Source organism: Coregonus clupeaformis, chromosome 33 (assembly GCF_020615455.1).
Source record: "Coregonus clupeaformis isolate EN_2021a chromosome 33, ASM2061545v1, whole genome shotgun sequence".
NCBI classification, from domain to species: domain Eukaryota; kingdom Metazoa; phylum Chordata; class Actinopteri; order Salmoniformes; family Salmonidae; genus Coregonus; species Coregonus clupeaformis.
In genome coordinates, this window is record NC_059224.1 from 11,186,290 (window position 1) to 11,199,057 (window position 12,768).

General features: G+C 44.6%; 1 protein-coding gene and 1 pseudogene across 1 annotated transcript; one reads left to right on the forward strand and one right to left on the reverse strand.

Annotated features, from left to right (window-relative positions):
- The first annotated feature begins 1,454 nt into the window (after positions 1–1,454).
- LOC121548636 (WD repeat-containing protein 20-like) lies at positions 1,455–10,701 on the forward strand. Its single transcript, XM_041860155.2, has 4 exons — positions 1,455–1,768; positions 6,004–6,186; positions 6,519–7,931; positions 8,540–10,701. Exons 1-4 carry the CDS (start codon positions 1,520–1,522, stop codon positions 8,591–8,593), a joined length of 1,899 nt encoding a protein of 632 aa, XP_041716089.1. The 5' UTR covers positions 1,455–1,519; the 3' UTR covers positions 8,594–10,701.
- A 404-nt stretch (positions 10,702–11,105) lies between these two features.
- Positions 11,106–12,768, reverse strand: part of LOC121548673 — an 89,632-nt pseudogene continuing 87,969 nt past the window's right edge.

Consider the following 12,768-nt stretch of genomic DNA (forward strand, 5'->3'; position numbering starts at 1 on the left):
CGGCCATTCCCTCCCCTACGCTGGGCCAATTGTGCGCCGCCCTATTGGTCTCCCGGTCGCGGCCGGCTACGACATAGCCTGGATTCGAACCAGGATCTCTAATGGCACAGCTAGCACTGAGATGCAGGTCCTTAGACCACTGCGCCACTCGGGAGTACAGTAATGTAGTAGGCTCGATCAAATTAATGAAACAACCTGAATATACATTTCACAATTGTAAAAAAAAATACTTTTTTAGAACGACTTCGAAATTTGCAGCATTCGCGAGCGTTTTTATCGTGATTATTTTAGCATGAAGGTCTACCTAGCCCAAAGGCCGCCAGATGGCGATATTCAGCCGTTTCATCTTACCTTTGGATGGTTTCATTTCATACATGGTTTCATACGTTTCATACATGTGCCTTTGAACCGTAAAATGAAACGACTCATTATCGCCATCTGCCGGCCTTTGGGCTTAGGTAAACCATGATTGAAGGACCGCACTCTCCACAATAAGAAAGTATACATCCCATGCAATTCCACAGGAACGTTTTGCTAGCTAGACAAACTATTACATGCATTTTGTCAAGGGTTTATAAATGTATTTTGCCTCATCAAATTCCTCACTTCCCTCGCTAAACGGAAGCATTACTTCTTTGAAGCTTTAAGCGCATGGGTTCTGGACTCAACTGAGGAGCGCACATTCTGTTGGTAAGATCCAGTAGTGTATAAATAAACCCTGGATTGCTACGCTTTGTATTGGCCATTGAGAGGCTTTGAAGCCACCGGTCGGCCATATTGATACTCCCCAGTAGGAGCAGTCCTCCATAGGTATGAATGGAATTCTACAGTATTTCAATTAAACGTTTCAAGGACAAAATTACATGTATTTAAGTATGTTTTGTTGTAGTGGGGGTAGTAACATTAGTACAAAAAAAAAAAAAAGTATTGAAGGAAAATGTTTTTATATATATAGAAATATATTTATATTTGATAGACTGTATATATCCTGTATATATACTATATATATATATATATATATATATATATATATATATATATATATATATATATATATATATATATATATATATATTTTTATGTTTAGCTCACATAATATAATTTTGAAGTATGCATTAAGGTGTCTGTAATAGAATACACGTGCCAAAAACGAATTTAGACATTAATAAATGCATGGATATTGATATTAATATTAATATATTTATTAAATAATATATTTTGTTCATTTTATTTTTTTCTTCAAGTAAATACTTTCTTAACACTTATTTCTCTTAAAACTGCATTGTTGGGTTAAGGGCTTGTAAGTAAGCATTTCACTGTAAGGTCTACGCCTGTGACAAATAACGTTTGATTTTATTTGATTATATTGCTTTAAAAAATATATATATATACAACGGAGGAGGAGTACCAAGATGGCTGCGCGGTGGCTTCAATACAGCGCCACCTAAACATATTCCAGGGTTTATACACATAATTCGTAAGATCCGGGTTTTGGACAGGATGAACGCCAATTTCCAAGATGGCGGCGGAGGGAGGAGGGAAGGAGATGAACGAAATTAAAACTCAATTCACCACTCGGGAAGGTGTCTATAAACTCCTCACTCACTCCGAATATAGCCGCCCTAACAGGGTGCCTTTTAATTCACAGGGCTCAAATCCGGTGAAAGTCTCCTTCGTGAACGTGAACGACCAGTCGGGCAACGGCGACAGAATCTGTTTCAATGTGGGCCGGGAACTGTACTTTTATATCTACAAAGGCGTAAGAAAGGTAAACAGCACTCAACGATGATAAAGTTTGTATTATTAAGAAGTTCATGTGCCTGTTCAAACGCATAGCAATGTGCTGTCCAGATTGGTAGTTTCACTGACGTGCGCAGATAGCTAGCCAGACCAGGCCACTTAGCTATGGTGGCTAACTAGCTAGTTAGTAGCATCGCCACAGTTTGTTTTGCCCGCACCTTGTGGAGATGTGCTGGTATGTGCATGTCACCCACCTAGCTAGCCAACTAACCAGTTCGAATCAAGTGAAGGGCAATCTTATAGTGGACTGTTTATTACTCTTGTGGGATAGCTATGTGAATATGCACGCTTTAACCTTGGAGCGTGGGCAGTTCTGACATGTTGATTGACATATTCTGCAGTTGCAGAGTACGTTAAATGCGACACGTTAATAATTTACATATTGTGTCTTTTGAGGTTAGCGTGATAACTGACAAGTGGTGTGTTTTTAGTGCACTTGTTTTATTGACTCTGCACCGGTTCTTTGCAATCATAGAATACTCAACTACTGTATAGAAAACTAGTTATGTGTCCGATACTGGTCCTTCCAGGACCCAAAGCCAGCTTGGTACTGTTTATTGCGAAAGGGTGTTTGGTTGGAAGTTAGCTGTGTTTCGGGATGATGATGTCATGCAAGTGGTCTGTCTGCGTCTGACAGTGGCAGGGATGATGTCACTGCATCGAGCTGTTTAAGGCATCTAGTGATAATGACGATGATAATCATATGACCTATTGTTTGTGTCCTCACAGTTCTAAACTTGCTCAAAACATAAAACACGTGAAACTTATATCACATTGTCAGACACCAGTAACTTATATTGTGTTGTGGCTGTTAGGGGCTTTCTATTGTTATGATGAGGAATATGTTGGACTGCTTCCAGGATTTGCTGTGTTGGCCATTTTGGTTTTAACATGGGGGACTTATGGTACACATCTAGGATGGAGTAGATCTGTGTGGGACATTGTAAGATATTTTAACACTTGCAAGTTGTCACCTCAATTTTTGCAAGTATTTCTGACTATGTAGGCTTGGGCGGTATACCATATACGGGGGGATTTGGAAATAGCCATGGCATAGTTTTTCAATACTGTTGAAACTATGTCTTCAAAGTTTTATAATACATTTGAATAATTGTAGCTACTTTTTAAGTAAATAACTGCAGTCAACTTGTGCAATATGTTAATTTCACCTGTCACATAATGTTTCATCATCAAGTTTACCGGTAGTCCCCAGTCACGTGGTGTTTGTTTACAAGCACACAACAACGAGGGACCAGAGCCTTCTGAGTCACTCACTGTTGTGCAGCACGCACCAGGTGATCTAGTTACAGTATGGAATTCACAACTAAATGTTTGCCAGCTAGATATCTTGTAACTGTTAAGTTAGCTGTCTAAAATGTGCTAAATGCTCTGCAGTTGTGCATTTGGTCTGCTAATTTAGTAGACATCTAGCAATGTGATTAGTAGGCTTGGACGGTATCCAGATTGTTGTTCATACTGACCTTGTGCCATCCCGCGATATTCGGTAATATCAGCACAAGGGGCGCTATTTTCAAACCCCACTGAGCCTCTGTAATCCGAACGTTAGCAATGCTAACACGTACATGTAAAACCCCATAGAGAATGCTAACTAAATGCTAACGAGCGCATTGAAAACATTTTATACAGTCTCTGACCTAAAGTATTTGCAGGACAGACATCCTAGCTCATAAAGATATACATGCAACTCAAATGCTACTCAGTTTGTTGCACGCACAAAACAAATATTACACAGGAAGGCTCTTGATCCAGGAGGGGATTCTCTGCTGTTACCAAGAGAAGGTTGATTTTGGAAGAAGCTAGGCGTATGTGGTATGTACCTTTTATACTGGGGTATTTGGCAATAGCCACGGGACTGGACTGTGTAGTCCTTCCTGTAATCAGTGAAGAAGACCAGAGGGGTATTCTACAAAGCAGGATCAATAATATAATATATAATATGCCATTTAGCAGACGCTTTTATCCAAAGCGACTTAAAGTAATGTGTACATACATTTTTACGTATGGGTGGTCCCGGGGATCGAACCCACTACCCTGGCCTTACAAGCGCCATGCTCTACCAATTGAGCTACATAGTTAGTCCTTCCTGTAATCAGTGAAGAAGACCAGAGGGGTATTCTACAAAGCAGGATCAATGAGTTAGCCAGCTAACTTGCCTAACTATTATGATAAAAAAAAAAAAAAAAAAAAGATACGCTGTAAATGGGCATGGTCTAATTGTCTCAACAACCAACATTTTAGCTTTCTTAATGAACCAGAAAATCAATGGTAATTTCTGGTTGTTTAAAGTTAGCTGGCTAACTCATTGGTTCTGCTTTGTAGTATACCCCTCAGGTATAGGACAGAAGAGCTGCTGCCTGGCTAGAAAACCGAGCAAACAGCTGAGATGTGAGCGAGCCCAGTGGGTCGGTTTTGTGAATAGGCCTACAGTCCCTCGCTCATTACCAAAGAGTTAGGACATAGCCTAGTCTGTGTTGAAATCTCCTAATTAGTTTGATGGTGGCATTGGATTATATTTTTGTCTGTGAGGACATTTCTCAGTTGATGACAAGGAGGCCGAAGGCTAAGCATCCTCTAGCCTAATTGGCAAAATGGTTCTTTGTTGCCACTGACCCTGGTGTGCAGTCACTCACTCACTGTCATCTCTCATATGCAGGAGCTCATAGTTAGCAGGTCTGTTAGGGAGCATATCTGTGACCCCTGTTGTGGTCCTTGGTGTGTGATTGAATTTGTCATGGTATTATTCATCTGATGATGGTACACAGATCAGCAAGGTATGGAACTCAGAGACATAGGCTAGGCTATGTCAATTACCTGTCTCTTATGAGTTTCACATGAGTAAAAGTTCAAGTCCCGTGGATAGAATAGGGCTATAGCTATTGGTTTGTCCAGGGCTTTGGGGCAGCATGGATTCTTGGCATATCAAAGTGTGTTAAAGATCCTAATTGCATTAGTGCTGGCCCTGCTCTGATAGATCTGTCAACAGTCTTATGACATAGCCTTATAATCTCCGTCACTGCCTCCAATGGTCCTCTACTCAGTTAGACCAGGGTTTCCCAAATTCGGTCATGGGGACCCCCTGGGTGCACGTTTTGGTTTTTGCCCTAAACAGCTGATTCAAATAACCTACACATTATCAATCACCTGTGTAGTGCTAGGGCAAAAACTAAAATGTGTATCCAGGGGGGGCCCCAGGATCTAGTTTGGGAAACCCTGAGTTAGACCACTAGAGTCACAGACTGGATCCTACAGTATCAACCCTTGGGCAAGGAGGTTTCCTGGATTTCCTAAGAAACACTTCAAGTCTGGACCCCAGTTATAAAACTAGGGCCAGGAGGTTTTCCTGGTCAGTTCACGCTGACAGGAAAAACAATTGTCCCTCATCATCATCAATATAGGGGCTCAAATCCATCTGCAGCGTCCAACTGTACGTACCAGCTGTCCACAAACCCAGTGCTCTTAGATGTTTTACACCCAAGAATTTGACAACAGCTGTTCAATTACGACATAAATTACCCCTCTCACAATGTTTATACAGAAGCATCTCTCTGGTTAGAATGAAGTTGACTCCCTATAGGCCTGGCTCTGCCCTAGACAACTATTGGTAGACACTGGCACTGCAAGGTAACCTACATTCCCCCACTGGAGTGGATCTCTCTCTCTCTCTCTCTCTCTAGCTCTCTCTCTCTCTCTCTCTCTCTCTCTCTCTCTAGCTCTCTCTCTCTCCCCTGCCGTGGCTAAGGATTGTCCGGGGCAACAGGACCAGCGTCTGGTGCCTCTGAGGTAGCCTAATAAAGTTTTATTTGCAGACGTGCGATACCTCAATGCCCTTGACATAATTGTCCTTGGGCAAGTTTGACAGAAGGATGCTACTTGCTAGGTCATGATTTATAGGTCACCGGGATGGTGTTTTTGGGGAAGATTGTGTGAAGGATGGTGGAAGTCCTTGGAGAGAAGGAATGGGAGGTGGGTGTGAGGCTACTTGAGGTCCAATGCTTTCATGTCTCTATTTCAGTTGGCTAATAGGCCTATACTGTTGCAATACCATTGTTTCTCATTAGGTCAGTGCATTATCTGCAGGTGTTATAGTGACAGGAGTGGCCTTGTAAAATCACTGAGGTGTATGTTGAACAAAGATAATTGCTATGTGTGAGTCTGACTGTGTGTCTTGTGTTTCTCCACAAGGCTGCTGACCTGAGCAAGCCCATAGACAAGAGGATCTACAAAGGAACGCAGCCCACGTGTCATGACTTCAACCCCCTCACGGCCACGGCAGAGAGTGTCTCCTTGCTGGTGGGCTTCTCGGCTGGCCAGGTACAGCTCATCGACCCTATCAAGAAGGAGACCAGCAAGCTCTTCAATGAGGAGGTGGGTTCAGCAGAGTTCACTTCAGCCTCACTGGCTAAGATGGGTGTCCTGTGGTTGAATATCAATGTATGTGGCTGACTTTCCTCTCCTGGGAGGAAACTGTTTTCAAATGCAAAATGAGAATATTAAGGTTCCGTTCCCACATCCACACAATGTGTTGGGCATCCATTTAGGTGTTATGGTAGTGTGGCTATTGGAACGTAGCCGTAGTGTTATTAGACAGGTTCAGGTAGCATGTCCTCTGTTTAAAATGTTTTCTTTTCAATGCATGTCTGACAACACTCAGGTCTACATCTCTCCCTAACAAGCTTCTCTCCCTTTCTTACCCTCAGAGACTGATAGACAAGTCTCGTGTGACGTGTGTGCGGTGGGTCCCTGGCTCAGAGAGCCTCTTCCTGGTGGCTCACTCCAGCGGCAGTCTCTACCTGTACAACGTGGAGCACACCTGTGGCACCACGCCACCCCACTACCAGCTCCTCAAACAGGGCGATGGCTACGCTGTGCACACCTGCAAAAGCAAGTCTGCCCGCAACCCCCTACTGCGCTGGACGGTGGGTGAGGGGGCGCTCAACGAGTTTGCCTTCTCCCCCGATGGGAAGTTCCTGGCGTGTGCCAGTCAGGACGGCTTCCTGCGCGTGTTCGGCTTCGACGCGGCCGAGCTTCATGGCACCATGAAGAGCTACTTCGGTGGGCTGCTCTGTGTGTGCTGGAGTCCGGACGGACGCTACATAGTGGCTGGGGGGGAGGACGACCTGGTGACAGTCTGGTCCTTCTCAGACTGCAGGGTGATTGCCAGGGGCCACGGCCACAAGTCGTGGGTGAGCGTAGTGGCGTTCGACCACTGTACGACCAGCGTGGAGGACAGCGACCCTCCCGCCGAGTTCAGTGGGAGCGATGAGGAGTTCCACGAGCAGATCCATTTTGCAGGGGGGCGGGACCGGGCCAACAGCTCCCAATCACATCTCTCCAAGAGGAATTCTACAGACGGCAGGCCGGTCAGCGTGACCTATCGCTTTGGTTCGGTGGGCCAGGACACCCAGCTGTGTCTGTGGGACCTGACTGAGGACATCTTGTTCCCCCACCTGCCCTTGTCACGCACCAGGACTCACACTAACGTCATGAGTGCCACCAGCCCCCCAGCTACTGGGGCGACCTCTACTACTACTACTTCTACTTCTACTACTACTACTTCTACTACTGCTACTACTAACCCACCTGGCACCAATGGCAACAACACCATGAGCAGTAGTAGTGGTAACAGTGGCGCCCCCGCTAACTCACTCCCCGCCCCTCTGCCGCGCTCCAACAGCTTGCCGCACTCCTCCGGCCCTGCAGGTGGCAGCACCACGCCTAACAGCCACATGAGCAGCAAAGGAAGCAGCATCATAGACAGCGCCTTCATCGCCACGGGTGTCAGCAAGTTTGCCACACTGTCGCTGCATGAAACACGCAAGGAGCGCCACGAGAAGGACCACAAACGCAACCACAGCATGGGCCACATCAGCAGCAAGAGTAGCGACAAGCTCAACCAGCTGAGCTCTGCGGCGCGGACAGCCAAGGCGGATGCCGCTAAGACTCTGGGCACGCTGCTGTGCCCCCGCATGGAGGAGGTTCCTCTGCTGGAGCCACTGGTGTGTAAGAAGATCGCTCATGAGAGACTCACTGTGTTAATCTTCCTGGAGGACTGTCTGGTCACAGCCTGCCAGGAGGGCTTCATTTGCACATGGGCCAGACCTGGGAAAGTGGTGAGTCTAAACCCCTACCCCTTTCAACACTATGCCAGGCCTGGGAAAGTAGTGAGTCTGTTACACATCCAACCCCTAGACCCTACACCCTAACACCTACCCCCCTAGACACATGGGCAAGGCCCAGGAAAATGGTGAGTCTAAACCCCTAGACACTTCCAACCCCTAGGGAAGATCTCAATAGCATACTCCTCGCCTCCTTCTCAAAACCCATTGGATGAGAAAGCCAGAGGTGCCTCCCTCTGACCTTCTCCTCCAATGGGTTTTGAGACACTATAGTTGGACATCCAGCACCTAGACTCTTCTCATAGATCTCTGAAAATGTTGATTGACTGTGATTGGTGGTTTAGGTTTGCTATGCAGCGTCCTCTTTTGCCTACTGTGATACCCTTACAAGGCTGGTTATCAATCCAGGATCTTAATTGGCCGTTTAGAAATGTTGGTATGGAATTGTTTTGGTGCTAAAAATGTTTTCCTTTTTTATGATGATGATGAAACCTACCGTTTCCCATTGATGATACAAGTTTCAATTCAAATAGTTTTTCCTTTCTGAGTGTCCAAAAAGTCTCCTCCTCTAACTCATCCCACTCTCCTCTCCTCCTCTGCAGGGCTTACTGCCATCTCAGAACCCGGCCAACTCTCCTAGTGGGACTGTAGTATAGCCCTGGTGCTAGTGCTGTTAAACTTAACCAAGCTCCACCAGACCACAGACACAGGACGGGACAGGATGACCTGGCCACCCCTCGCCACAGCCCTGTAGTGCTGTTCTTCACTCTCTCACACCTTCACCACCACTGAAGGTCTCTTTTCGTTCTGTTCATCTTTAGATAGAAAGATAGATAGCTAACGTGGGCCAGTGAGGGTAAATGGAGTGGCCCAGAGTCTGAAAGGGGTGTAAAGGATCATGCAGGAAGCGTGTTGTTCAGGGACAGGAGGCTGGCTGGGCTGTGTTTAATTTGTTTCCACCTCTCTTCCTCTCTAGCCCGGTCCAGAAACAACCCCTAGCCACTACTACCTCCAAGACACTTTGTGTAGATCTGAAAGACTTGGTTATGTTTAATCAATATGGTAGTAGCCACATTTCTTCCCCTATCCAGTCCACAGATCTACCAGAGTGCCTAGGGGTTAGGGGGTGTTTTGGGACAGGTGCTATCTCTTCTCGCTAGTCCCTCATCCCTGACTAACCCTGGTGCAGTTTGATCTCATGTTCACAGCAAAGGGAGACCGGAGCAGTTCGCTTCCTTTTAACTACAAGAAAAAAAAAAAGTTTTTAATTTAAATCAGAACATCATAGCTTGAGTATTTTGCACTGATTTTTTTTCTTCTTCTTGTTTCTGTTTTCTGTTAATTTTTAATTCATAATGATGATGGGACAAAAAAACAAGATGTTTTTCAGACAGCCTTTGGATGCACTTGGGTTGCGGCGAGGCATCTCTCTGTCTGGATGCTGCAATCATAGGGTTTTAAAGAAGGAGAAAAAAGAGAATTGTTTGCACTTAATAGTTAGAAGAGAATGGCTTTACAATTTTGGAGTGTGCAAGGACTCCCCTGACAAGGTTGTTAAAAATAGAAATAAAACCTTTTATATCTATTGAACATTTATTTTAATATTATTTCAGATTTAAAAATGGGCTCTGTATTATATGTAAATATTGTACTTCAATGATTTATGGGTGAAATGATCATTATTACACAAGTTGGAAGTTCTTCATTTCAGAAAATAGTGATATTTCTAATGCAGAATATATATACATAATAATATTAAAAATTAATCTTGAATATGCAGGTTGTTTTTTCTTTTCTGTTGTACATAAAGAGAATTCAGGTGTATTTTTCTTAATGAAATGTTTGGTTGTCTCCATGGAAACCTCTATCTAATAGGTAGTGCTGAAAGCTAGCCTGTCGCTGCAGACCACTCTATGTCGACAGGTATGTCCAGTCCCAAATCCACCCCTGTACCCTGTGCACTTGTGGAGACCCGGATTAGGTAGGTATGGGCAATGTAGAAATAGCTCCACCTTTCCCTGAAAGACTTGATTCAATTTTCACCATATTGCTTATATATCTGTCCAGTCCTCTCAGATCTGCACAAGGGCACAGGTCGTAGGTGCTAGAGGTTGATTTAGGACCGGGCCGTAGGCTAAGATAGGAGCCGTCTAATTCAGCCATCACTCAGAGCTCAGGTAAAACACGGAAGACTACTGCTGACATAGTACTCTCACCCATTAATAGGCACCAGTACACGAAACATCTGTGTGAATTCACTTACCTACCTAGTATATAACAAATATGACTGAACCGGTGTTATGGTTGTGTGTGGACTATGGCGCTACGTGAGGTATGACGACAGGACTGATGTCGAAAATGTGTGTGAACCAGACAACTGACACTGTGTTTATAAACGTCAATACTTGATGGTGGTATGAGTGCTGGGGCTATCTCAGGGGAGTGAAACATTGCAAAATGTTCACATTGAAATGTATTGTGTAAAAAGATATGAATCGAATCATCTATTCATTACATTTCTAAAAGCTTCGTAGCACTAAGGTCATCTTTCAACCATTACCTACAATGGACTTCTATAAGGATGATCTTAGCTCTACGAAGCTTCCGGGAAATTCTCCCCTGAATGTTTCACCTCCCTGAAGCCACCCCAAGAGAAGAGGGAGTGTGTGAAGCACCCAGGTAGGCAGTGGAAGGATTCTCCAAGGTCTAACAGTGGGAGTGTTTTTTTTCTCCATGTGACTCCTATTAAACAGCTTTGACAGACCTTGTTGTCTCTGACCTGCAGTCTTTACTAGTGGACTGAATGGACAGTCAGTCACCAGAGGAATTTCCTCTAAATGTTTCTCACTTGAATAAAACAAAATTGTTGTGCTATGGTAATCATGAGTTTAGCTATAGCACTGCTTGTTTTAGTAGTATTGTATGGGCACAAGAGACCTAAGTAGTTAATTCAAATTAAATCAGTCTTGAGTCTGAACACAAGTCAGTTTGACCAACTGTTTAATAACTTAGTTGTGGCTCTAAAAGAGCTGAACTAATGGTTTCTTGGAACCTGTATTAAACCACCACATTGTGTCTCCACCTCCCACACCACCAGCTTAAGCATTATGGGCCTGGGAGTAGTGAGGCTGTCAGTGTTTTGGGTCTCTGTGTTCCCCTCCACTAGTGCTAGCTGGGGGGGGGGGGGGCATGGTACAGCTGTCCAAGGCCTGGTGATGGGACTCCTCTCTGGGCTAGAGGGACAGGTAGACAGAACCTATAATTATCTTTATCAGAATAGGGTAGAATATAACTTTGTTGTCCTTACAGAGATGGAAATATGCCTCTGGCGTCACCTAACAAGTACAATATTTAAGTAATAATGCCAGAGAAGCTGGTGTTTGGAGGATATATTGGCACAGTGTTGTTGGGGCAAACCGTGCCAATATAACATCCAAACACTGGCTTCGAGGGCATTATCACTTTTATACAATAGGTTATCAACATATTCAAATAATGATTGACATATTTTCATTAAAAAGCGATTTCGCTTGGCATAGAAAATGTGCTCTCTCGTCAGGACACTGTTGTTCAGAGGAGCTAGCCAATAACACAGCTAACACAATCACTTCAAACTGAAGCTGGAAAGTCAGCAAACTAGCTGCGCTTCGTTTCGTTTGACCTTTTTTCAATTGACATTTCTTTGTATATATCCATAAAAATGATGCCAGCTGATTCATGATTTAGACTGGCTGAGAAACGCTACCTGCCTGTGTCTTGTCCTGACTCCCGACACATTCATTACTATGGGACATCTGGAGATCGAATTTGGATATTGAAACAATGTTTCAAATGTCGGAGAGACAGACAGCAAGGTTTATACAAATATTCGCTGTTGAAAAGTAAATGTTAGTCTAAAATAAATGTGAGATAATGTCTAGATGCTTTTTATAGTGGAGATCAAGGAAAGGGAGGTTAAGGGGGGGAAAGATGCATGTTTAAAGTATTGACCACTGACCTGCTTCTGTCGCGGTGAGCGGCAGGTCTACGATGGCAGGGAGGCGTTCACGATGGGTCCTGGCGGTGCAGAAGGAGGGCGTGGGGTATGGATAGGCCCCAGGTACTGGGGGGAAAGCTACACTCAGTCTGGGTAACTCCACCGCATAGCACAGGGTCATCTGGAGCTGGGAGAGCGAGGTAGACAGGCTCTGTTAGAGAGGGTGTTGAAGGTGAAGTATAATGGCTGTAGGGATGTCAGTGTACAGTAGGCTACAGTGCTAGATTAGCATACATGAGTGCCACACATGGGTTGACTTGTCAGTGTGTATGTGAGGGGTCACCAGTCATCTGCCATGCCTAGGGTGGTCCCCAGCACTGGGTGTGTTGGAGGCCCTCTAGGGTCCTGCTGGCTTGTCTCAGAGCTGCAGCTCTTCTGTCTGCCAGCCTGCCATGGAACAACACACACACACACACACACACACACACACACACACACTGTACATGAGTCGCCACATCACACTGCATTAATACATTCCAAGTTCAACTGTGGGCCTAGTAACATGATTAGCTTTGCTTTTCAATCAGCTTGGCACGTTCATCCTATAAGAAGATGGATGGAGACGGGGGAAGGGAGATCAAGTGTGGACCCTAAGAGGACTGCAATCTGTACTGTAAGACATTATCCAGGCCTATACTGTATGTGGACAGTATTAAATATAGTTCTCTGAAAAGGAGAGATGGTAAAATATATATGAACCTGTCTTGTGTGCGTCCCAAATGAAACCCTATTCCCTATATAGTGTAGTGCATTACCTATGGGCCTTGGTCAAAAGCAGTGCACTACTTAGGGAAT

What these genes read in the sequence shown, in the direction of transcription:
- LOC121548636 (XM_041860155.2), top strand. Translation starts at nt 1,520, where the DNA reads ATGGCGGCGGAGGGAGGAGGGAAGGAGATGAACGAAATTAAAACTCAA. An exon ending in TCTACAAAGGCGTAAGAAAG is followed by an intron (nt 1,769 to 6,003) that starts GTAAACAGCACT and finishes TTTCTCCACAAG; the next exon opens with GCTGCTGACCTGAGCAAGCC. An exon ending in GGGCCAGACCTGGGAAAGTG is followed by an intron (nt 7,932 to 8,539) that starts GTGAGTCTAAAC and finishes CCTCCTCTGCAG; the next exon opens with GGCTTACTGCCATCTCAGAA.